The 24,478-nt window shown below is 46.2% G+C and overlaps 1 protein-coding gene across 1 annotated transcript in view; it reads right to left on the bottom strand.

Annotated features, from left to right (window-relative positions):
- Positions 1 to 378: 378 nt before the first annotated feature.
- Positions 379 to 24,478, bottom strand: part of LOC138492757 (zinc finger protein 271-like) — a 72,068-nt gene continuing 47,968 nt past the window's right edge. Inside the window, exon 2 of the mRNA XM_069620137.1 lies at positions 379 to 5,083. Coding sequence (XP_069476238.1) covers positions 2,330 to 3,739 — 1,410 coding nt within the window. The 5' untranslated portion in view covers positions 3,740 to 5,083 and the 3' untranslated portion in view covers positions 379 to 2,329. The remainder of the gene's footprint in view (positions 5,084 to 24,478) is intronic.

The following is a 24,478-nucleotide window of genomic DNA, read 5'->3' as shown; positions in this document are numbered from 1 at the left end:
TGTCTCTATGTTACTGATGGTATAAGTTCAATAATGTATTTGATTATGTGTTCATGATTAAATGATCCCTCACCAACTTCTAAAAAATTGTATTAAGCAGAAAATATGATCCTACTGTAAGAACAATGTATCAGTTATTGCAAATAATTCATGATTGGTGGCAGATTAAAACATAGCCAAGTCTACACGTGGACATGTTTTGCACCTCCAGTGATTCTCGTGGCAAAAATGCATGAAATTGTGCAAAAGACAATTATGCCTACATCATCTACTAATTACAAGAATTGTTAACTAAAATGATAGAAACTGGGCCTGAAACAAAATGTGCTAATTGACTGTAGATCAACATAATAGCACCCAAGAATGATTTCTACTGTGACCGTGACAAATATGAATATACATTTAATCTCAAATAAGAGAATCACATTTCTTAACAAATATTTCAAATCCAATAACTATTTAAAGAGAACAGAAAATACATTTCAAACAACAGTTTGTAAGTAAGAGATAGAAAAACAATGATAATTTTGTATAAGGGTAGCCAACAACACGTAAGCCTGTATGGCCTCTTTACACGTAAGCCTGTATGGTCTCTTTACACGTAAGCCTGTATGGCCTCTTTACACGTAAGCCTGTATGGTCTCTTTACACGTAAGCCTGTATGGCCTCTTTTTCAAGCCTGACAATGTAGAATGGAAAAATAATATCTCAGTGGACTTGACTAGGCAGCAACTTAGGGGCCCCATTATGAGTTTGACAGTAAATCTGCTGATTTACTGCCCGAGTCATTTACCATTACCTCCACTCGGCCCCGTGGTTTTACCACAAGATTACGAGTGGTTGTCGGATGGGGAAAAATCCCCATTTTTGGCTTACAATGGACGCCATGTGGATTTTTGGTCGATTATCTGCAAGAAGTAATTCTACATGTTGAATGCACTGATTTTTGGCCTTAAAGTGGAGGACTTATCTAGACTACCATGCTGGAGGTAACGCCTCTATTTCAAGGTCAATCTGGGAATTTCTCATTGCGGTAACAAGAACAGTAATTCAGTTACTGCCATATACAACATAATTACCACCACCAGTTTACCACACTGCTGAAATTGTAATGAAGCACTAAGTTTAAGTAAATACCTGAACGCTTTCGGAGATGAAGTCTTTCCCATCTTATGATACTGTACTTGCCATAAATTATAGTAATACTATGTTATGGTCAGACTAAAATTCAGAAAATTACTAAGGGCCTCATTAGGAGTTGGAGGCAAATCCTCCAAGATACCACCGAACGGATTTACAGTTGCCACCACTTGGTCCCCATTTGTTAGAGTGGTAACTCTGCCACTTTTTAGAGGCAAAATGGAGGAGTTCTTGGAGGTACTGCCTCTACTTTTCCTCCAAAAATCAGTGGAATAATCACTCAGTAATTTCACCAGTGGTAATTCCACCAAAACGTATAATTTGGCGGTGTGGGGAAAAAGGAGGTAACGGAATTACCTCCACTTTTTTCCTGCACAGCCAAACTCGCAATGAGGCCCCAAGTGTCGTAGTCTCTTAAACATGGTGCTTGTTTCTCTATTTCTTGAATTCAGTGAAGCATTTCGGTATGGAAAGCCAGTAGGGAATAGGCTTGTTCTGCATGTTATCAGAAAATTGTAAGGGTTACTGTCATTTATGGCAGAGGAGGATCATAGACTAAAACAGGATAACTCTCTGACAGGTAACAGCCACTTGGGATTTAAAAGAACGTCACAGGTATGTCAACGGGAATAACTAGTTATATCATTAGAAGGATGATGTAAGAATAATAGTATTTTTGCACAATGTAATGTTTTCCATGAGGATATACCTGAAGTGTGAAACCTATGCATGCCTACCTTAAAACAGGGCAAACCAAATAACAGACAATTTCCGTTTATTCTATACATAAAACATAGTTCACATAGTGCCTATCTGATAATAAGGTTAAGTAACTTCACTATCCAAAAACAGCAGGGTCTAGTGCAGGAGACATTGTAAGTTTTGGTTGTTGTGGGCATCCGAGTTGTCCATGTCAACACCTTTTATGAAATCCCCATTTCACCACAGGTCACAGATTTCATTGAAAGTCTTAATTTAGGACATGCATATGGCTTCACCCTGTGTGATTTTTGAGATGTAGGAATAGGTTAGGCTTTTGCTTGAAACCCTTAGTATACATTCTCTGATGTATCACAAGTTGTTCCTTACACCTGCATGCCTTATCACATTGAGAACATGTATGCATGATTGCTCTGGTGCAGCCCCAGTTCAACCTTTGCTTGAAAGATTTACTGAATTCGGAACATGTTTACAGTTTCTCCTCACTGTGATTTTTCTGATGGCTCATTAGTTCACTCTTTTGCTTGAACGAGCTATTACATTCAGAACATGTATATGGTTTCTCCCCAGTGTGATTTCTCTGATGTATCACAAGTTGATCATTTCTCTTGAAAGTCTTATCACATTCAGAACATGCATATGGTTTCTCCCCAGTGTGATTTCTCTGATGTATCACAAGATGATGATTTCGCTTGAAAGTCTTACCACATTGAGGACAAGCATATGGTTTCTCCCCAGTGTGATTTCTCTGATGTATCATAAGTTGATAATTTTGCTTGAAAGTCTTACCACATTGAGGACAAGCATATGGTTTCTCCCCAGTGTGATTTAGCTGATGTCTGACAAGTTCACCCTTTCGTTTGAAAGACTTATTACATTCAGAACATGGATATGGTTTCTCCCCAGTGTGATTTTGCTGATGTCTGACAAGTTCACCCTTTCGATTGAAAGACTTATCACATTCAGAGCATGTATATGGTTTCTCCCCAGTGTGATTTCGCTGATGTATCACAAGTTCACCCTTTTGTTTGAAAGACTTCTCACATTCAGAACAAGGGTATGGTTTGTCCCCAGTGTGATTTCTCTGATGCCTCAATAGTTCACCCTTTTGTTTGAAAGACTTATCACACTCAGAACAAGGGTATGGTTTCACCCCAGTGTGATTTCTATGATGCATCATAAGTTGATCATTTCGCTTGAAAGTCTTACCACATTGAGGGCAAGCATATGGTTTCACCCCAGTGTGATTTCTCTGATGTGTCAAAAGATTACCCTTCACCATGAAAGAATTATCACATTCTGAACATGTATATGGTTTCACCCCAGTGTGATTTCTCTGATGTATCACAAGTTGACCCTTTTGTTTGAAAGACTTATAACATTCAGTACATGGGTATGGTTTCACCCCAGTGTGATTTCTCTGATGAATAATAAGTCGATCATTTCGCTTGAAAGTCTTACCACATTGAGGACAAGCATATGGTTTCTCCCCAGTGTGATTTCTCTGATGCATCAAAAGATTACTCTTCACCATGAAAGACTCATCACATTCAGAACATGTATATGGTTTTACCCCAGTGTGATTTCTCTGATGTATCACAAGCTCACCCTTTTGTTTGAAAGACTTATAACATTCAGAACATGTATATGGTTTCTCTCCGGTGTGATTTCTTTGATGTATCTTAAGATGATCATTTCGCTTGAAAGCCTTATCACATTCAGAACATTTATATGGTTTTACCCCAGTGTGATTTCTCTGATGTAGAACAAGTTCACCCTTTTGATTGAAAGACTTATCACATTCAGAACATGAATATGGTTTCTCCCTAGTGTGTTTTCTCTGAAGTATCAAAGACGCACTCTTCGCCATGAAAGACATATCGCATTCAGAACATGTTTATGGATTTCCAATTGCGATTTCTCTGATTTTTTCAATAGATTTGTTTCTGTAAAAGCCTTGTAGCATTCAAAACATTTATATTTTTTCTCTTCGGTGTGACATCTGTGATGTTGCCAAAAATAATCTGTTTCATTGAAAGTGGTTTCACATTCAGAAAATTCAAAGGGCTCACTCCAATGTCAGGGTGTTCCTTTTTTAAAGTGTTTTCTTTGTAAGGAGCTCCTTGTCCAATTCAAAATGTTTACATAATGATCTGAATCGCTCAGTTGTCTCAGCGTGTAGGGTGCATTTATGTGCATATAAATGTCAATAATGAACCCCAATGCTCGGCCAAAGCAGGCAAGTCTGAAAATAAAAGAAAGCTTATGCTTGTAACCTTTGCATGTCCAGAGTACGGTTTGTAGACTGGTGGTTCTCTACTGTTCATTCAGAATAGACAGTGTTCTTCAACTATGGGTCCTGTATGATGGGACCGTGTTTGCAATTATTTCACCCTTAATTTCTTGGGAATTTAGCTAATATTAATGTGAGTATTATTGCTTCTTTTTGCACTGGGGATACTCTTAAATTATTCTTCATGGAGTCTTTTGGCTTATAGTAGCCATGGGTATTACCCAAATTGACCTTTTATAATTGACCTTTTGTGCTAATTGACCTATGCGCCTTGAGATCATACCAATGGTACATAAGGCGCTATATAAATGCAAAATAACATAACTTGACATAACATATTCTCTCCTCTCTCCAGTGTAGATTCAGTAGTTTGCCATTGGATGGCTCTATGTCCCGAGAGACTTGTCACAGCCAGTGCACCAGTATAGTTGTATTCGTTTGTGGCACATACAACATGTCATTAGATGGCCATTGGTATTGAATGTTTTGGCATGTCAGTGTGCTAGCAAAACGCCTCTCCTTAGTGTATTCTTCAAAGTCTTGGGTTACCCTTTACAGAGGTGGCTGTGTCCAATTCAGTGCATTGATATAGACTGTCTTGAGGTTGGTACTTCCTGTGTGGATGTTCCCATATAGAGTTACTTATGGCTACAGCTCAGAATGCTGCATATGTACATAATGCAATGGCCCAAGCTCCTCTTTTAATGGTACAATGCTGTTAATTGGTTTGGACACAGATGACTTATCTGTCGATTGGTATTGACTGGACATAGGAACCAGATGTTTTCTCCAACATAATTAACAATTACACTCCTTTTTTGCAGTGAAATGTCTTCAGAGTCTGTGAAATAGGTGTCCCACAGTAAGAGGCTCGAGGCTGGGAGTGACTGTCATGAGCAAGAAAACCTTTGATGCTTCCTGCATTGTTGCCTTGTTTGAAAGAAAAGGAAAAACAGGATTAGTGTCCCATAAGTGATAAATACATATTCTTGCTTTAAATAAAAACGTGAACAAGCAAAAAGGCACTTTTCAGCTTATGAAATCCTGAACTTCTAGTGAAATGTCTTATGGACACTGAGTTAAATGGATAAAGTAAGGTGCCCTCAATATCATGGGAAGGATTAACACAGAAGTCAAGACAATGGTGACCCATTGACCATTCCCACATCACATGGCACATAGAGCAATAAAGGTGTGAACCTCTAGCCGACAGCCATGATTAGCACAATGTGGTGAAGTGCAGTCAATAACCTGTCTGTCGGTCATGGCTGGTTGTGGTCAGCTGACTGGTTCTAGGGTGCACAGAAAAGATGGTGGAACCGGAGCAAAGAAGTAAGGAAAACTTGACTGCAGTGAGCTAAATACAATATGGGGCATGGAGATTTTGCTAAGTTACTGTCTCAACGCCTGCAGCATAACCATAACTTCCTGGAGTCTTACAGACGCTGACTTTCTGAGAGGACGAAAGAAGGACATTGTTGGGATGTGCATCATGCATCACACACAGCAAAGGAGATATAAATTAAGAAAACCTGTGACGCACAAGTCAAAACACATCTCAGAGGCTAAGAGTTCAGGCCACCAGAGGGTTGCTCTGTTGTTCCCACCATATCCCTTCCATGGAAGATACAATGGTAAATGACAGCCATACTGTGCACGTGCCAGAATTGAAGTAATATCTATATCTATATCTATATAGAGAGAGAGAGAGCTGGGGTAGGCAAGTGGGAAGTGGGCCCCAAAGGCAAGACATTAGATGGGCAATAAAGCAAACATTTGAGAAGCAAAACGAGATGAAACAGACTTAGAGTGTGAACATAACACATCAGTGGAACAGATACTTCTCGGAGTAGAACATGGAAAGGATCGCTGCTAGCAAAACGTACACGCATGAGTAACATTCATAGGTAGGCCATGAGCAGAATGACAAAGACAGACTAGCGTAGGGTTAGACATTAGGCCTAACCAGACACAATATATTTGCACACATACACACATGCACCTAAAGTAGTGCTTTGTGTGCACCTAATATTTAGTAGGCCCAAAGAGACACCATCCAGAGGCCATTTAAATGGTGAGACATTGAGCATCAGAAATAATTCCACAGCAAAAGGCAGTTTATTGAAGGCATCACACATGAATGCAGTGGCAAGGCTAGAAGCCTTGAACATGGTGTAAAGTTGTGCAGCAACTGGTTAGAAACGTGAGGCGAAACCCCTTTCCCAGCCAGAGTATAAGGAAGTGGGACCTAATCAGATGTAGCTGCAAGGGGAAGGAGACGAATGTCGCTAGGTGATTGGCTGCGGTGGAGGAAGATCAATCCGGTCGCACGCACACATGCACAAAGTGAAACATATTACTAACAGAAGCTCTGCCAATGTTCCCAAACTAACCAAGATAAGGTCACAGCCCTAGTGAGGATAAAAATCAGGTGCAGAGGCAGACATAGGGCGAAATCATTCAGGGGAAGAGACACATCACCCCGTAGGAAAATAGCAGCATACGATTTGAGAAATACACATTGATAGGTCAGTTCCTGCGCAGGGGTACTTCAACAACAAAGCCCCAAATGTCATAGATGAGTACCAGGTATACATGGGAACGTGTACCTCAAGTGGCATTTATCAGCAAGCCATGAGATCAACATTTTTGTTATATAATACAATCACATAAGATACACAATAAATGATTGATTCAGAATACTAGGCCTGCAGCACAACACATGAGGCCATACACCCAGACAATGAGAAGCGAAGGAACAGGGTTATATGTTTCCAAACAGAAGTAGAAATAATACTGCCGGTTGATGCAGCTCGAGATGGAGGAAGGGTAAGATGGTGTCAACAGTTAAATCCCAGGAGAATGGGATGTACAAAATAAAACTGTTGCCACACTCTTCACACCACACCATTTCATTAGTCACCAATGGCCAAAGCGACCCACACCAGGAGGGCCACAGGCACTCTACCAATTAAAAGATGTGAACTGAATGCTACAAAGTCAAACATTAACTGTCCAATCACGAAGGCGAGTCAATAGGGCTAGGCATTCCATAGATTCACCTATAGAGCAACTGAAATCAACCAATCAGCAGATGGCATGACCAAAGCATTTTGAAAGATTGGGCCTCATTACATTGTTGCCAGTCCAGAAACAAGGGTGTCGGTAAGCTCACCAGCACCCATGTTTCCGGACCAGCAAACTACGTGTTTGCCTGCTGGAGCTGTTGTGCCCGACAGGTCTGACCCTGCGGTAGGCAAACCCAGCGGTAGGCAAACCCTTCACGGAAGCACTGGCACCGTTTCATGCCTGAGTTCCCAGCCGCCGGACTTGTAATGAGCCGGTGGCACCGGGAAGTCAAGCGCCGGTAAATCTTTACGGGTCCGGTGGCAACCCACAGGCAGGGTTACCCCCGGACCTGTAATGAGGCCCATTGTGTATGATGAAAACGTCACTCTTCGCTATAAAACTTTGCCATTTTGTATGATTCATTTGAATAATTTTTGCAATTGTTCCCAACCACGGTTGCATGTAATACGCTTTTGTTTTTCTTGCTATTGTGCACTTTATTGGCTCAATTGGGTTATTTCTATTTTTTATTTTTGGGTCTTACCCTAAAATATCTTAGGGGGAGCAATTCACAAATTCAACCTGCATCCGATGGATGGAAGTCATGCCGTAAGGTGAGGGGAATAAGTGGAGATATACAAACATCTCAGACACAGAGACTGTAGCTGACGAAAACAGGGTGTGGTACGGAAAACAGAGGTGGGCCCAGTGAAAGTATTACACAGTACACTGAGATAGAGAGTCGCCTGAACAGGACATAGAGATGGAAAGCAAGTGAAGAAAGTCCATATGGGAGCTGTAGTGCAGAGATTGCCCCTCTCCCCCTGCTCCCCCCCACAACAGAGGGCAAAAGAGGCACAGAGAAATAGGTTAATCAGAAGTGCTGAAAAACAAAGGAAGCCATTAAGTACATATATGGAGTAAAGGCACAACAACCATATACTGATGACACGTCAGTCACGAGGTTCAAAATCAAACATGTTTATTCAGAGTTCTCTCGATCGGCCGACCGGTTCTCAGCACCCCACGACGTGTGCACGCAGACACCATGAGAGGAAAGAGAGCGAGCATCAAGAAGTGACAGCATATATACAAAACAGATCATCATTGCAAAGCATAGCCCGGCACTCCCGTATACATGACATGCAAGCTAGGGTTCAGTAATTGACAGGTCATGTATGTAACTCTCTTCGCCTAAACAGTCAGCATTTCTGGCCGACATTGCAGAGACAATTTACTGTTTGGGAACATGGTGCAGTGGCGCAGAAAAGGATACTGTGTTCCTTCCGCGAGGAGACATTCCTTACTTTACCAACTAACCACTGATTGTCTGTGCCACTGCCTGCCCCTAGCGGCCATTGATTGTCTGTTCCACTGCCTGCCCCTAGCAGCCATTGATTGTCTGTGCCACTGCCTGCCCCTAGTGGCCATTGATTGTCTGTGCCACTGCCTGCCCTTAGCGGCCATTGATGTATTTACCACTGCCTGCCCTTAGCGGCCATTGATTGTCTGTGCCACTGCCTGCCCTTAGCGGCCATTGATTGTCTGTGCCACTGGCTACCCTTAGCAGCCATTGATTGTCTGTGCCACTGCCTGCCCCTAGCGGCCATTGATGTATTTGCCATTAACTGCCCCTAGCAGCCATTGATTGTCTGTGCCACTGCCTGCCCTTAGCAGCCATTGATTGTCTGTGCCACTGCCTGCCCTTAGCAGCCATTGATTGTCTGTGCCACTGCCTGCCCTTAGCGGCCATTGATTGTCTGTGCCACTGCCTGCCCTTAGCGGCCATTGATTGTCTGTGCCACTGCCTGCCCCTAGCGGCCATTGATTGTACTTGCCACTGCCAGCTTCCTAGACTATACAGCTCAGCCTAACGAATGCACTGAATACTATGCTACTGAATCTGCCTAAATAGCTCTGCACTAGCACTCTGTTCTCTACAAATGCATTCCCCTGGTACCCGCTCCACAGTGCCTACTCCTCTCCTCTTCCTCTCCCCCTCCTCCATCTTCCTCATTACTCTCTCCCTCTGTGCTATCTGCAGCATGCCGCCTGCTCACCCATGCCTTACACCATTACCTGACCTCTTGCACACTGCATCATCCACAGCACTCCAAACCGCATTCAGCCATCGTACCACCAATCCAACTGGACATCCCCCTCACCACCTCAGGCTCTGTAGACTAAGAATGCGCACCAAGCCCCTCCTCTCCTACCGCAGCACACTTCTCTCACAAGGCAACCACATGGATCACCTCCTTCTTAGAAGGTAGGGCAATGAAAGTGTACTCCGACCAGGCCAACGCTCCCCCCACCACCATAAGTTGTGGAGTTCCACAAGGGTCATGCACCGCACCGACCCTCTACAACCTATTCACCAAACCCCTCTTTGACTTACTGGAGACTCTCTGCATAGCTTACACAAACTATGCCGACGACACACAAGTTCTCCTCCCCCTCTCCGGAGATTATGACCAAGACACCGATGCTCTCCTTAAGATGTATACCACCATCTAAACCTGGATGGCTATTAATGGTCTTTGCTTGAACGGCGATAAAACCGAGATCATCATCCTAGCCCCCAGCGAAACTTTAACCAAACTCAGCACCAAATACTCGCACATAATCATCTTCAATACTAACATACCTGTCTCCTCAGCCATGAAGACCTTAGGAGTCTACCTAGACGCCACACTCTCCATGACTAGACAAGTCAGCGCCATCTCCTCCGCATCCGCACTGACCACCAAACTCATTTATACCATAAAACCCTACCTTACCGCACCCAACTGCCTCTCCATAGCCAGAACTACTATAGAAGCCAGATTGGACTACTGCAACGCCCTTCTAGCTGGCACATCAACCAACAACTTAAACAGGCTCCAAATAGTGCAAAATAATGCTCTCCGTGCTGCACTTCACATCCCCAAATTTGACCATGTATCACAGGCCAGAAGACTCGTACACTGGCTCCCAGTCAAGAAAAGAAACAATTTCAAAATACTCACTCTCACACACAAATGCATCAATCTCACAGCACCCCCTACCTATCTGAAACCATAACCAAGAATTCTTCCATCCGTCCGAAAAGAAGCCACCATGCTAATCAACTCCGAGTACCCACTGTAAGAAGATCCAAAGCCGGCGGCATTGGCTTCCCCCACATAGCACCTAAGCTCTGGAATGCTCTCCCCAACTCACTCAGAGCAGAACCCTCGCTGTACTCCTTTCGCAAATCTCTCAAAACTACACTATTCGATTAACCATTTACCCTCCTTCTCCTTCACCTGCCCTCAACCGTACCGTAACGATATGTGCCTGTAATACCAATATATGTATACATTATCCTGTAATGAAAATGTTGCCTTGTAACCATTTGCCTTCCACTGTAACCAGCTTGATGTCTTTATCTGTAACAACGCCACGATGCCCCAGGGCTGATGTGCGCTTTAAAAATATGAATAAATAAATAAATAAATAATGTTATCTTATTGCTATGTTCATAGGCTAAGGTCAATCGGTTCTAAAGCACAGAAGAAATACCATCCTCCATGGAGAAGTACATTCGGTTGCACATAATTCTTATTTTACTGCCTCCTACAATAGTATTAACGAGACTGGATGGCACTTGCTTTGCTGATTAGTCGTGCTCATGTACAGCTTCAAGGTTCCTCAGTGTAAGATAAACAATGTATTCTGCAGTGTTTTACATTCCTATCTACATTAGTAATTCAGAGTTCAAGCTGCGGCCTCTTACCGCGTTCAGACCTGAAGCACAGACTATATTTTGCGAGAGCATCAGAATAGAAAAGAAAACAAAATGGCGGATAATTACAAAATAGATTCCCAATGGTCACATTCAGGTTTCGCGATGTTTTACCAAATGATGCGAATGTTTGTTTGTTTGTTTATTTGATATAGCGCGAAACCAAACCCGCAGGTAGCCGGGCGCAAACATTACAAGGATACTTGAGAACTTAGTTACAGTGAACACACAAAAATAGGCAATAGGGACAGTTCTACAACATTATAGTCAGCATGTGCTTATACAATTAATGCAGGTGTAGGAGGCAAAGGAAATAGGTCGTAGGACAGTTCAATAACGCTACGGTCTGAATACAGTTGTGCAGTTGATTGCCAGGTGTTGGGAAACATGAGAGAGCTGAGTAGTTGGAGTAGTAGTCAACCAGAGTTCGTGTTCCCAGTGAGGTCCAGTGAAGTGGCTAGGTACTAGCAGTGGAGGTCGGGGTCCCTTGGGTCCAGTATGTTGGCCTAAAGAATGCGCTTTAGGCCAACATACTATTCAGGCAGCAATGTTGCAATACGGTTTTACAAGCCAAGCAGAGGTGCATGCTGGGTGTAGAAGTTCAGATGTTCCATAAAGGAGCCCAAGAGGTGCATAGGGCCAGAATGTGTTTATGGGAAGTTGTGGAACTAACACTTCACAAGGTAAAGTGTGCTGCATTGCGAGGCCACAGGAGAATCAAAGTGAACTGGTTAGCACAAGAGTTTCAGAGCAACAAAGCAACCAGCAATGAAGTGTTTATTGGAAGTTACATTTCTAAGACTTCACACGAAAAAGGCACGACACTGAGAAGCTGCAAGAGAACCCAAATGAAGTGTTTCCTGGTATGTGTAATCCTGCCACTCCCAAAAAATGACCTAAGAGGTGCAAAATGGAGCAAGAGTCGGTGTACAACAGGAATAGAGGATGCCCAGAAACCAGCATTTGTTCACGTTCAGGAAACTCGCATCAAGGCAATAGCATGGCTGTGTGCGCAGAGGAATGCATGTTACCAAACCAACGCTGCACCAATGAAACACACATGCATTCACCTGCAGGAACCTCTCAGGAAGGGAGATCCAGGACTATGAGCAGAGGAATAGGGGAATAGATGATGTCACACTAGCCCTGTGCCCACAAATCCAGCATGACTTCACCTTCAGAAACCTCCCTCCAAGGGAGTATCAATACAATGTAAGCAGAGGAATGTATGCTGCCAAACCAACCCTGTACCATGAAACAAGCATGAATAGGGGAATAGATGATGCCAAACTAGCCCGGGCCCAGGAACAAAGATGAATTCACCCCCAGGAAGCTCTCAGTAAAGACGTACCATGACTGTGCAAGCAGCGGGTAATGTCTGTCAAACTGATGCCATGCCCATGAAGCCAGCATGGATTCACATTTAGGAATCTCGCGGCACAATAGTACCAGCACTATGTAAGCAGAGAAATGGGGGATTGTCAAACCGCCCCCGTGTCCAAGAAACCAGAATGAATTTACATTTAGGAATCAAGCTGCGGAGACCATAGACTGCCTGCAGCCTTCGCTGCCTGGACCTCTGCGCTGCTACAGCATGCCCCTCCCCCCGCTGTGCCATCTACACCCTGCCCTAAGAACATGTGCCACTTTACATGCTTGGACACCCATTACTGCTGGCTTTCTGCTTCCCGCTGCTAACTCCCAGATCCCCATACCTTTGGGAATCAGCTAAGGTAATTGCTGGGAGAACATGCAGTTCAAAATTCCCTGATTAGTAATGACCACCCATGTGCTAGGCATTGTTCAACTTGACCACATGCCGGATGCCAGCTCCCACAGAACATCTGGGCAGGTGAACCCAAAGACTAGCGCACTATGGAGGTAGGTCTATTTGCTGCCAAGGCTTACTGCTAAAGACCCACACATTCCAAGCAATCCTTAACACCTAATCACTTACCTCCCCCTAAGAAGCCAGCTCCATTGCCAGCTCCATTGCAAAATCACAGAGAATCCAAACACTTATTGTTGAGTGTATGCAAGGTTCCGCTCAGTTAATAGTGTTAGGTGTACATGCATGTTTTATATATGAAATGAAATGTTTTGGTATGCACCTGTAACGATTTAACAGGATGCAGGTGTGAGTCCTCAAGTTTGTTTGCCTGACCATAGTTACTGGTGTTCGCTGGACATGCCTGACCCTCACAACGGTATTCAGGCCTCTTCCTCGTCCCAGTACTATGGTGGTATGACAGTGGGGGAAGGATAGACTGGGACAGATAACAGCCTATAAAGGCAGGGGGACAGTAGGGTTGGTTATCACATGGAAAAGGGGGATACCATGTCTCGACTGCAGATTTCCTTTCCCCAATCCCCAAGGACCTTCCAGCCAGGTGGTTCTCCCTCACTTCTCCACCCGCAGGTTGAAGGTCCAGGAACCACTGCATAACCCTGGGATTAGATTCCTTTCTTTGACTAATCCACACCAATCAATTAATTAATTAATTAATCGAAACCTACAACCCAAGAGGTAGTATCTAAGATGTATCACTGCCCATTTGATTGCCAGTGGGCCTCAATACGAGCATGGCGGTAGCCGTGCCTGTACGGCAGGCACGGCTACCGACATGCTTGCTACCGGCACCACCTCCCACCATTGGGCAATAACCGGCCCATTACAAGATGAGTGGCCTGATAATTGCCCATTCGCAGGAGGCGGTAATGCCGGGCTCCCGGTCCCCATTCTTCCCCATAGGGCAGAATGGGGGTGGGGAGCATGGATGCGCCGGCACCGTTAATAACGGTGCCGGCGGCATTACGAGTTATGCTCGCGGGTGCCGTACAGCCTGCCAGTTAACACCTGGCGGGCTGTCAGTAACCCGTGAGCAGAACTCGTAATGCGGCAGCTAGGTATGAACGCTGCTGGTGCCTTACCGGCACCGTTCATACCGTGGCCGCCAGCCTTATAATGAGGCCCAGTGCCTCTAATTTGATGACTGAGGTAAGAAACCTGAGGGTATTCTTACAAATAGACCTCGAGAATCCCTTATTCAGTGCAATGATGGAAATGCATCGGAGGGACAGGGCCTCCATATCCTTGCCCTTTATTGCTTTATCATGTGTGTTCTGGCTTGTTTTCTGCACAGGAGTTCATGTGGGACTCCTCGCGGTGCGGCTCTTCCTCTTTTTGGTTTGGTGAACAGACCATTGGGATACCCTTATGGCACCCATGGGTGGGACTACAACCCTGTATTCGTGTGTATGTTTTTGGGGCACCTGTGTGTGGCAAACAGAGCAGGGCACAGGCTGGTGGCAGCTCCGTGCTGAATTGACAGATGCCCTGAGTGTCCTCCATTTTGGGATGCCCAGGCCTGGACATTGGAATCAGTGGATTCCTGATGGACAAGATGGCCCCCGTGGATGTGTTTTTCCCAAAGTCCTGGGAAGCCTTGACTCGGTCCCTTCCCCTGACTGGCTGTTGGGTGGAAGTTCCATATATGGTGTTGTGGGGAAGTCCAGCCCAGACTGGCTGGAGCCTTACCAATGACGGTATGTTGTGGGTACACCCTTGGGGTGGGACCTGGGTGAATGGAGTGTGTGACGAATACGCCTTTCATGTTATGGGTGTCTAGTATCTGGTATGTGACACAAAGTCTGAGACAGCCCTGCCCGATACTGGTATGAATGCAGTGTGGAGTGTTGAATGGTGGGGTACCTGTCCCAAGACACATTTCTTCTTGTGAGTGTCTGGAGGGAGGAGAATGGCCTGAATGCACTGTGAGCCTCATTGGCTGCCTGCCTGCATGAATGCACTTCTGAATAATTGGTTGCCTGAGTGTGACCCAACAGAGTGAATGAGAGACCAAACAGTATATCTGGGGACCACTCACTGATGGAAAGCTGAAGTTGATACTTGATGCTTAACCTTGAAGCCGAGCTGGAAGAGAAGAATTGCTGCTGCTCTACTTCGTCGATCTAAAAGCTGTCGTGTATCCAAGAACTGATCCAAGAGAGGACCTGGCTACTAGACCTCTTCCCGAGCTACGAGGGACCATCGTGCACCGCTAACCTTTGCCAAAGCGTTCTGGAAGACAGCCTCTGAAAGACTGCTGACCAGAGATGGGGACCGCTGAGGAATCTGAAGAGAAGTGCCCAGACATCCGTCCACCGTCGACCGAGGTACCACTGTTATCCCGTCGACCGGAGCCACCATGCTCTATTGCCTAAGAACATTTGGAATCAAGGACCCCCTTGTTCATCACCGCTGAACGCTTTCCATCCTGCTGGAGAAAGTCAAGGTCGCCGACGACCGAGAAGAATCCGCCGGTGGGTTTCCCACCACCCGAAGACCTCAAGGATGCCAGAGAAGATCCAGACGCCAGCCGTGGTCACGTCCCGATCGCCGACGCCAGACGCTGACGACCCGACGCCCTTGCTGGGCCAAAGTTCTTCATTGACTCTTTGCGGCAACGAACTATTGTCGTCAAGGTGCACCGCACGCCTTATCTGTTGCGGGACATTTTCGACCGATCGTCAACGAGCACCACAATGACCGAAGCTGCTGCCTCAACGACAACGTTCGCCTTTTTCTTCATCCTGGAATCTCGACGACCCATGGCTAAAGCTTTAAAGGGAGTTCACTCAAGAAGGGCCCGTCGATGACCCGACGAAGAACTCTACAACCCCAGGTAAATTGGGGTTGCAGAACCTTTAGAAGGAATCAAGACTATATTAAGCATATCTGGACTGGGCTTGTCAATATGCTTTATTTACAGGTTGCTTAGGTGGGGGGAATCCTCACACAGAACAGTCTCATGGTAGTGGGATAGACTGTTTTGCCACTGCTTCATTTATCTTGCTTTCTTTCTGTGTCTATCGCTGATTCATCTTACAATTTGATTCGTATGCCATTTGAACTGTTAGCAGTTGATGCATTTCAAGGGAATCGATAGTTAAGAGTGGTACCACATAAACTTGTATACATTTGCCTGTTAGGCAGAATCACAGGCAGTACCCTTTGGGACCACTATATGCAATTAAGACTACAAGTGTCAGTACAATTTCACCTTTGGTACAAGCCTGTACTACACAGTACTGTGGAAGCAGTGGCTGAGCAGCCAGACTTATCTCAAGAGTAGAGTGAGCAGTACAAAGGGTTATACAAAGGACCAACAATTATAGTGATTAAAATAACCATATACTCAAGGTTTCTTGGTAAAAGAATATACATTTATTCACACAATCATTTGGAAAACATTACACTAGCAAGAGCAGCTCAATATCGTATACTAATATACTACAGATATACAACCAATAGGTTACTGAACAAGTTCAGCTCCCCTGAAGTGGGAGCAAAATGGCACTTCAGTTATTTTTAAAAGGGATAGAAAGACAAGGTTAAAAGAAATCAAGGTACAAATACTTACATAGGCAGGGCAAAGGGTTTCAGTTCACTACAACCAGCAATTCAATTCAATAGGCCCGGGCCAAAGTCAATGGTTCAGAGTCTTGTATAGGATAGCACAGTTCTGGTAGTAAACGGTTAAGTCTTTGCCACGGATCTTAGAAGAATTTGGTCAGATGAAAAGTTAGATGTTGGTTTAGGGAAGGACAAGCCTTCAAAGTCGGGAAAGTTTCACAAACTGTCACCGCGGCCGAAAAGATTTCCTGACCGCATTTGCACAGTACCTTTAAAGTGAAGAAGAGCTGTAGCTGAGGCAGTTGTTCCTTGCAGTTCCTGCAGGTCTCGCTGTTCCTGAGCTTCAGTCGCGGGGACAAGAATGAAGACATCGGGAGGCTCCTGCACTGTCCAGGGAAGAGGCCACAAGCTTGGCAAAATGTCGGTTTAAGGTGCGAGTGTCTTAAAGACCACAAACTGGTATACTTCCCACTGGCTATCTGGTTTTCTACAGCACTCTGCAGAAAATTCGATCAGGATGGGGACGGTGTCCAGGCGGTTTAGGAGTTGGGTTGTTCCCACCAAACTCAAGGGAAGAAGTTAACCTTGAAGGGCCTCTCTGTCGATGGAGTTTCAGGCAATTCAGACCTGCAGCAGGGCTTCACCGGTGGACCAGGAGTTGCAGCAGTCGTCTTCCTTCAGCTCATTTTCGGTTCTCTCGTTCCAGTGGTCGACTCTGCTTTCCAAGTCCCAGAAGCCTGCTTTTAAACAGTTTTCCCCCATTCATTCCAACCTGGCTGTCACTCACACAGCAGGGTGGCTGTCCTTGCCATCCAATCACACCAGAGTGCATTCGGATCACCAGATACTCAGGTGCCAGAGGAAGGCTTCAGCACTGAAATTCCGCAATGCCAACGAACAAAGGAACCGGGCGTGCAGAGTTGGACACTAGAAGGACCTTTCCTAAAAGAAACGGCAAAAAAAGTAGACCAGAGGCTGTTTTCACCGATAGGTCTTGAGCGCCATATTGGAAAACATGGCCGATTTTTAGCTACCTGTGTTCACGGTCGGGAAAAATCATGGTAGTTTGTTTAAAACCACTGCCACCAGCCATTTAAAGTAGGAAAGGGTAACATCTGACTGTTAGATTAGTGTTCAGACTCAAGGGATGCTAGGCAACCCCTCCAGCACTCTATAGGAAGATTGTGTGTCCTGGGTCTGTAAATGTAAAAAGACGAGTAAAGTCAATTTAACTACACATGCTCTGGGAGACAGTAGTTTGTCCCAGAGAAGGTATTTAAACCTTGGAAGGTCTGAAAGACATTCCTGTGCCACTGCACTGAAGGTGCTGTGTGACACATAAGGAAAAGATTATGCCTATGGAGTTTGTTTAAAACTCCAAAACCAAAGAACACAAAAGTAAAACACATTGAAAATGACAAGTTCAAAGTCCGAAAATATAGCAAAAGAGCTGGAGGGCTCTAAGGTAGAGGGACTTTAGCACATGGGTGATACTTCTCCCTTACATTGCCATTATAGTATTACCAGAGTACAAAGTGTGTTATTGTGATGGTGTACATAACGTGAACCTTATTTATATAAAGAGCTGTGTTTTCACTAACATAGGGTGTGGGCATTCCTTTGTTGGTGCTTGGGGACTACACTGTACTTAAGAACCAGCCGGCATCACCTCCTGGGAGCTGACGCCTTTGATTGCTCGACTATGTTACCACAGAGAATCTTGGCTGGGGTCCTCTGTGCTTCTCCTCTGCCATATAGAGAGCAGGAGTACAGATACTCCTGCCAGTCTTTACATTCTGGTGGCCTGGGGAGGGCTGGTGCTCTCAGATCCCAATCCTGGGGGTGGACGAGCGAGGGAGGATCACCTGGGTAGGGGAGCCCAGGGTTATGCTCAGGGGAATGCCCCAGGCGAGACCCAGTACTATGGCGAGGAAGAAGCAGAGGCGAGTGAGATATCCGAGGCTTTTATAGGCTACAATACATCTGCCTCACCTTCTCCCTTTAAATCTCTCCTATTTCGATCCAATGACCCCTCCGTACAGAACCCAACCACTAAGATTTCAAACCTGCATGCTCCCGGTCTTTCTTTTCTGCACCCTTCTAGTCATCATTTTTCCCTGCAACCCCACCATGTTCAAGTATAATACTTCAGTTCCCACAATCCCCCTTGTTTATTTGACAATCCCAACTATTCCCGTTTACCATGCAAACCCTACTAATCGTGTTCCTCTGATTGTCACTTTTAAACTTCCAGTTGAAAGCGACCAACAATAACAATTCCCACTATCCACTTTGTTCTGTTCACAGTCCTGGTCATTCTCATCCATTTCACAAACCATACCCATTTTGTCCTTCTCAATCTACCAATCAACCCCCTTCTTATAATAGCACCTCTTCCCCATCACGTCCCGTAGGATACCCTGACACTTCAACCCTGTTCCTTTCATACACAAACACCTTCGCACCACACAATAGACAACGGACTAATGTTAAACCTGTGTACATAACATGTCAGGCAAGGGGCGTGGCCAGCGCGCATGTAGAGAAGGCGGCTTTCCGTGAAGCTCCTGCCCATGATCCTGCAGCACAAGAAATATCGGCGAAAATAATGAAGCTTCAGGGCTGAAAATCAACCGAGCCATAACAGATCCTTCCGGGAACACCTGATCAAAAAACCGGAGAGAATCGGCACAGGCAAAGCGGTTAACGAACCGTCCGAAATCTCTCCCCCTGCGACATCCAAGATGGCGGCCCGCAGCGGAGAGACCCACTAGACGTGACGGGACGGAGACGGGATTACAAGCCTCCGTGGAACAACACAACTTCCCACCTCCCCCCGGGCAACCGCGGTGCCATCACAAGGCAAGCGGAAACGGGGACGCCCGAGGCGACCCAGGACGGACAACAGACGGCGATACCCGGAAGACCCCCGGAAGAGGGAACTAGGTAAGGCCCGCCGTCCCCACCACCTGAAGGGAACGCCCCCGAAGGAGAGTTGCCCCCACGAGTTCGGGAGCCCAGCGGAGCAGAAATCACACGGGACTGACCCGGTTGACTCCCACCACCACAACCCGAAAAACCCTAACGGAGGCCCGTGGGTGGCGGAAAGAGGCCAGACCCTGTAGTGGAACGAACATCTTAGGGGCACAAGCAAGAGAATCCTGGCAATAGCAGTGGAACCACTCGATCCGGAAGTGGCTGCCCCATTTAAGGCCTCACCACCCTCCTAGCACAGGTCACGGACGGCACTCTATACTAACCTTTGCTTACCCACTGCATCGGGACACCGAGGGACTTGAATCGGCTCGATCCCATATTAGTAGTCCACCGACTGAAGCTGCCGAGGCAACACGACGCCCCGCGAGGAGAGATGTCTCCCCCCAAAAACAAGTCCAGAGCCGTAACGATGGACTCGTACACCACAGCCCGTCCGAAAGCACAGACGCCACAAGCAGCGGACACCGCGACCGAGCCACCAACCCCGCCGGAGGACTCCCGCGACTCCCAGATCCTCCAGGCGATAGCAGCATTGAAAACAACAGTCGAAGATATGAGAGGAGAAATAAAAACAGAACTACAACTAATAAGGCAAGATGCTCGCAACTTGGCCGAAAGAGTCACTGCCACGGAAGCCACCCTACAGGACAATACGGAGACCACACAAGAACTAAAAGCGAAAGTTAGTGAACTGGAATCAACAGTGGCCCGTTTGGAAGCACGGTCAGAAGATGCGGAAGGTCGGGCTCGCCGAAATAATGTCCGAATTCTAGGAGTTCCAGAAGACATGGAGGGCTCAAACCCCACAGGGTTCATAGAAACACTACTGTTGCAGGAAGTAGGCGCGGGCAATCTCACCCAAGGGTTCTCAGTGGAGCGGGCCCACAGGTCTCTCCAGAAGCGACCACCTCCCGGGTCTTATCCTAGACCAATGATTGCGAAAATATTGAACTTCAGAGACCGAGAGACCATACTGAGGTTCTCGAGGGAGGGAGGGGAGATCAAAAGAAGCAACGCATCAATAGTCATGTACCCAGACTATACCCCTACGGTGCAACGGACAAGGAACTCTTTCATTCCCATAAAGGCCAGATTGCGAAAATTGAACCTCAAATATATGCTGCTATACCCGGCAAGACTCAAAATACTATACAAGGGAAAGGCCATTTTCTTAGAGACTCCAGCAGCAGCAAACCTTTGGCTCGAACACAATAACCTCGCAGACGACACTGAAGAAATCCTGGAACACAACAAAAGATGAAACCATACGAAGGCCCCATGCACACCTAAATATTACGACCAAATTCGCCGCCGCACCAAGGAAATACCAAGATTGGGCAGGAAGCCGGAGGCCCACTCGCAGAAACGCTGATGACCCCCCCAACCTGGGAAGGTGTTGGCAAAAAACCCACACGCTGCCTGAGCCGAAAGACCTGGATAGGCCTGGAAGGCCCAGGAGCCCCCGAGCGTCGTCAGTTCGAAACGACTGCTGGGAGCAGTTTCTTGTTGTTGTTTTTCCTAGTTAATCCATTCCACAGAATGGCAGTTAAAACAGTTACTACGTCTCCACACAACAAAATGCAATCAGCGAACTGGCGGACTGAAAAGGCGGTCTTGAAGGATTGGAACCTGCGGGTAGGCGAAGTCCCTGGGGCCCTTGACGAGCCCATAAGCACCCCAAGAGAAGCAAACGCCTCCCGAACCCCCCGACGATTCCAAGATGGCAGAGCACATTAAAATATTAACCTGGAATGTGAGGGGCCTGGGCACCTATCTTCGCAGAAACCGGATAAAATCCTACTTACAAAGAAAAAGAGTGGACATTGCCCTACTACAGGAAACACACTGTACCGTGGAAACCAATGCAAAGCTGCAGGAACACTGGGGAGGACAGGGCTTCGGAGCACCTTACTCCAAATATGCCAGAGGGGTTTACACCTGGATCAACCCTCAAGTACCATTCCAACTGACTGGTAAGGAAAAAGACCCAGAGGGCAGATACCTGATAATTTGGGGCATTCTCGAGCAAAGGGAGATCTGCATAGTAAACTCGTATTTCCCCAACAACAACATCCCTGCACACTTGAAAACACTGAACGCTAAGATGGTACAACTTAGAGAGGGTTTCTTCTTGTGGGGAGGCGACTTCAATTGTGTCCACGATTCCGTGCTAGACAGGTCTTGGCCTCCAGTGAAGGGTCCCTCCACAGCCACCATGTCCCTAGCCACCCTGGTCAAGGAATTAGACCTGACAGATGCATGGCGAGAATTGCACCCAGACGAGAGAGCCTACTCTTACTATTCCTCCCCCCACAAACTCCACACCAGGCTAGACTACCTCTTCATAAGTAGAGATCACCTGCCACAAGTAGGGGGCATGCAGTATTTAGGTAGATCTATCTCGGACCATTCCCCACTCCTGATGGACTGGCATCACAACAGTCCCAGGCCGCCCATCCCCATGTGGAGGATGCCTATCAACGCCCTGAAGGACCCAGCCTTCAGGGAGGAGCTGCAAGAATCCATAGAAAATTACATAACAGAAAACACAGGAAGTGTAGAACATATCGGCGTGGTTTGGGAAGCCTTAAAAGTAGTAATCCGAGGGGAAGTTATAGCGAAAGCGGGAGGTATCAGAAAAGCATTAAGAGCTGAACTCGAACAGAAGGAAGGCGAGATCCAGAAATTAGAAGCCACCCCAATAGAAACCCCCGGAAGGGAAGATGACCTCAGAACCCTTAGAGATGCCTGCTCTGGCGCGTGGAATAGACTGGAAAAATTTGATTTTAGCGCCAGGACCAACAGAACACACGCGGAAGCAGATAAACCGGGCCGGTTATTGGCCTGGCTGTGTAAACGTGAACACCCCAAACAGATAACCACGACATTAAGGGACGAGCATGGCATAGAACACAAGACCCAACAGAGTATCAATGATACTTTTAAACATTACTACACAAATTTATATTCCCACGTGGACAAGATCCCACCGGAACAAATCGCAGATACACTAGAGGAAATAGGCTTACCTAAGCTATCACCAGCACAATCCGATACCCTGAGCTCTGACATCACACTAGAAGACATAGCAGACGCTATACAATCCCTAGCCACATGCAAAACCCCAGGAAGCGATGGACTGCCCTCTGAGTTTTATAAAACATTCGAACCCTCCCTAACGCCACTACTATACCAGGTCTTCTCAGAAACATATGAGAGAGGCGTTCTCCCAGACAGTATGACAGAGACCCTAGTGATCCCAATGCTCAAACCTGACAAACCCCCTGACAAATGTGACTCTTACCGCCCACTTGCTATGCTCAATTGCGACGTTAAAATATTAACAACGATCCTAGCAAAACGACTATCCAAAGTGATAGGGGAAATAGTACACCTGGACCAAAACGGCTTCATACCCGGCCGCAATACATCTCTAAATTTGCGCAGGCTCCAACACATCATAGCCCAGACCAACACATGCGACGAACACCTAGCACTACTATCCTTAGACGCCATTAAGGCGTTCGACTCCATATACTGGGAATGGCTAATAGCAGTTCTGGAGAGATTCGGAGTCGGCCAAGGATTTATCAGATGGGTCAAGATCCTGTATAGCAAACCTAAGGCCAGGCTGAAATCTGGGAAATACGTGTCTGAAAAATGGGATATTCAGCGGGGTACTAGACAGGGCTGCCCGCTCTCCCCCATGCTCTACGTCTTAGGATTGGAACCTATAGCAATTTATTTCAGACAGCAATTCTTTGATGCGGGGATCAGGCTAGCAGGAATAGACCATATCATCTCATTATATGCGGATGACGTCCTGTTGTATGTTAACAATCCCCACCTAAATGTGCCGACAATATTAGAGGTGCTCGACAATTTCACCAGATATTCGGGTATCAAGTTTAGCAAAACTAAATCCTGCTTGTTCCCTCTGGCAGGACTGAAAAACAGAAGCAGCGATGATCTCCCCAAAGTGGGTATCGAATGGCAGACTGCCTCCTTCCGTTATCTAGGGATCCAAATAATGCATACCCCAGAATTAATGCACATACACAATACACAGGCCAAAGTACCAGCACTACGCAAATCCATAAGATTCTGGGCGAAGCTCCCATTGTCCATGCTAGGGAGGGCCTCGATAGCCAAGATGATTATTCTACCCAGATTTCTGTACGGATTCCAGAATGTCCACTTTTACATCAAAAACCCCTTCTTCCAGCTTCTCAATAAAATAATCAAGGAATTCCTCTGGGGAAAGGGCAGACATCGGGTAGCCTTATCCACGCTAGTCCTACCGTACGACCAAGGTGGCATACAACTACCAAATCTAGAAAAGTACTATCTGGCGGCCCAACTGAGCCATGTATCCAAATGGCTAGCGGACGAAGCCACGTCCGAGACACCCCTGCTACAGGCCATGATAGCCCCGATCCGCTTGAAAGAATGGCTTTGGGCCCCACAGAAACTGACACATAGACCACCACTATTGGCGACCCTAGGCAAGAAGATATGGCACAGAGCCATGATGGTCCTGCGCCTGAAACACCCATACTCCCGAGAAGTGCCAATCATCTCAGGGCTCGACAAGACAGACACCAACCCATACAATATCAGGCTCTGGGAAAAGAAAGGGATATACACTTGGGGCGACCTATACACCGACGGCATATTTAGAGAATTCACTGAGCTGCAGGCGGCAGAAGATATCCAGGTCGGCCAATTCCTATGGTATCAAAAGCTCCGCAACATAGCCCGCACAAGATGGTCCACCTGGCCGGAAGAACCCGAAGAAGACCCCTTCTTGACACTGTTGTATAACTTGAGCGAAGGGGGAAAACCGATATCTCAAATATACAGTCTTCTGAGAAACATCCCTAATCCTCGCAGTGCTGCATTAAAGACCCGCTGGGAAACAGACATGGGACAGGAAATGACAGATAGCGAATGGCTCAGAGCATTGACCTTCCCAAAAGAGGTCTCCAGGAACCAAAGATTTAGATTAATTCAAATCAACGTATTATACCGTACCTACTTGACCCCGAGCAGGGTGGCAAAGTTCAAAAGGACCACT

The sequence above is a fragment of the Ambystoma mexicanum genome, chromosome 10, assembly GCF_040938575.1.
Source record: "Ambystoma mexicanum isolate Mex_15411 chromosome 10, UKY_AmexF1_1, whole genome shotgun sequence".
In the NCBI taxonomy this organism is placed as follows: Eukaryota; Metazoa; Chordata; class Amphibia; order Caudata; family Ambystomatidae; genus Ambystoma; species Ambystoma mexicanum.
The sequence above is the reverse complement of the archived record's forward strand: the minus strand, read 5'-3'. Positions and strand labels throughout refer to the sequence as shown.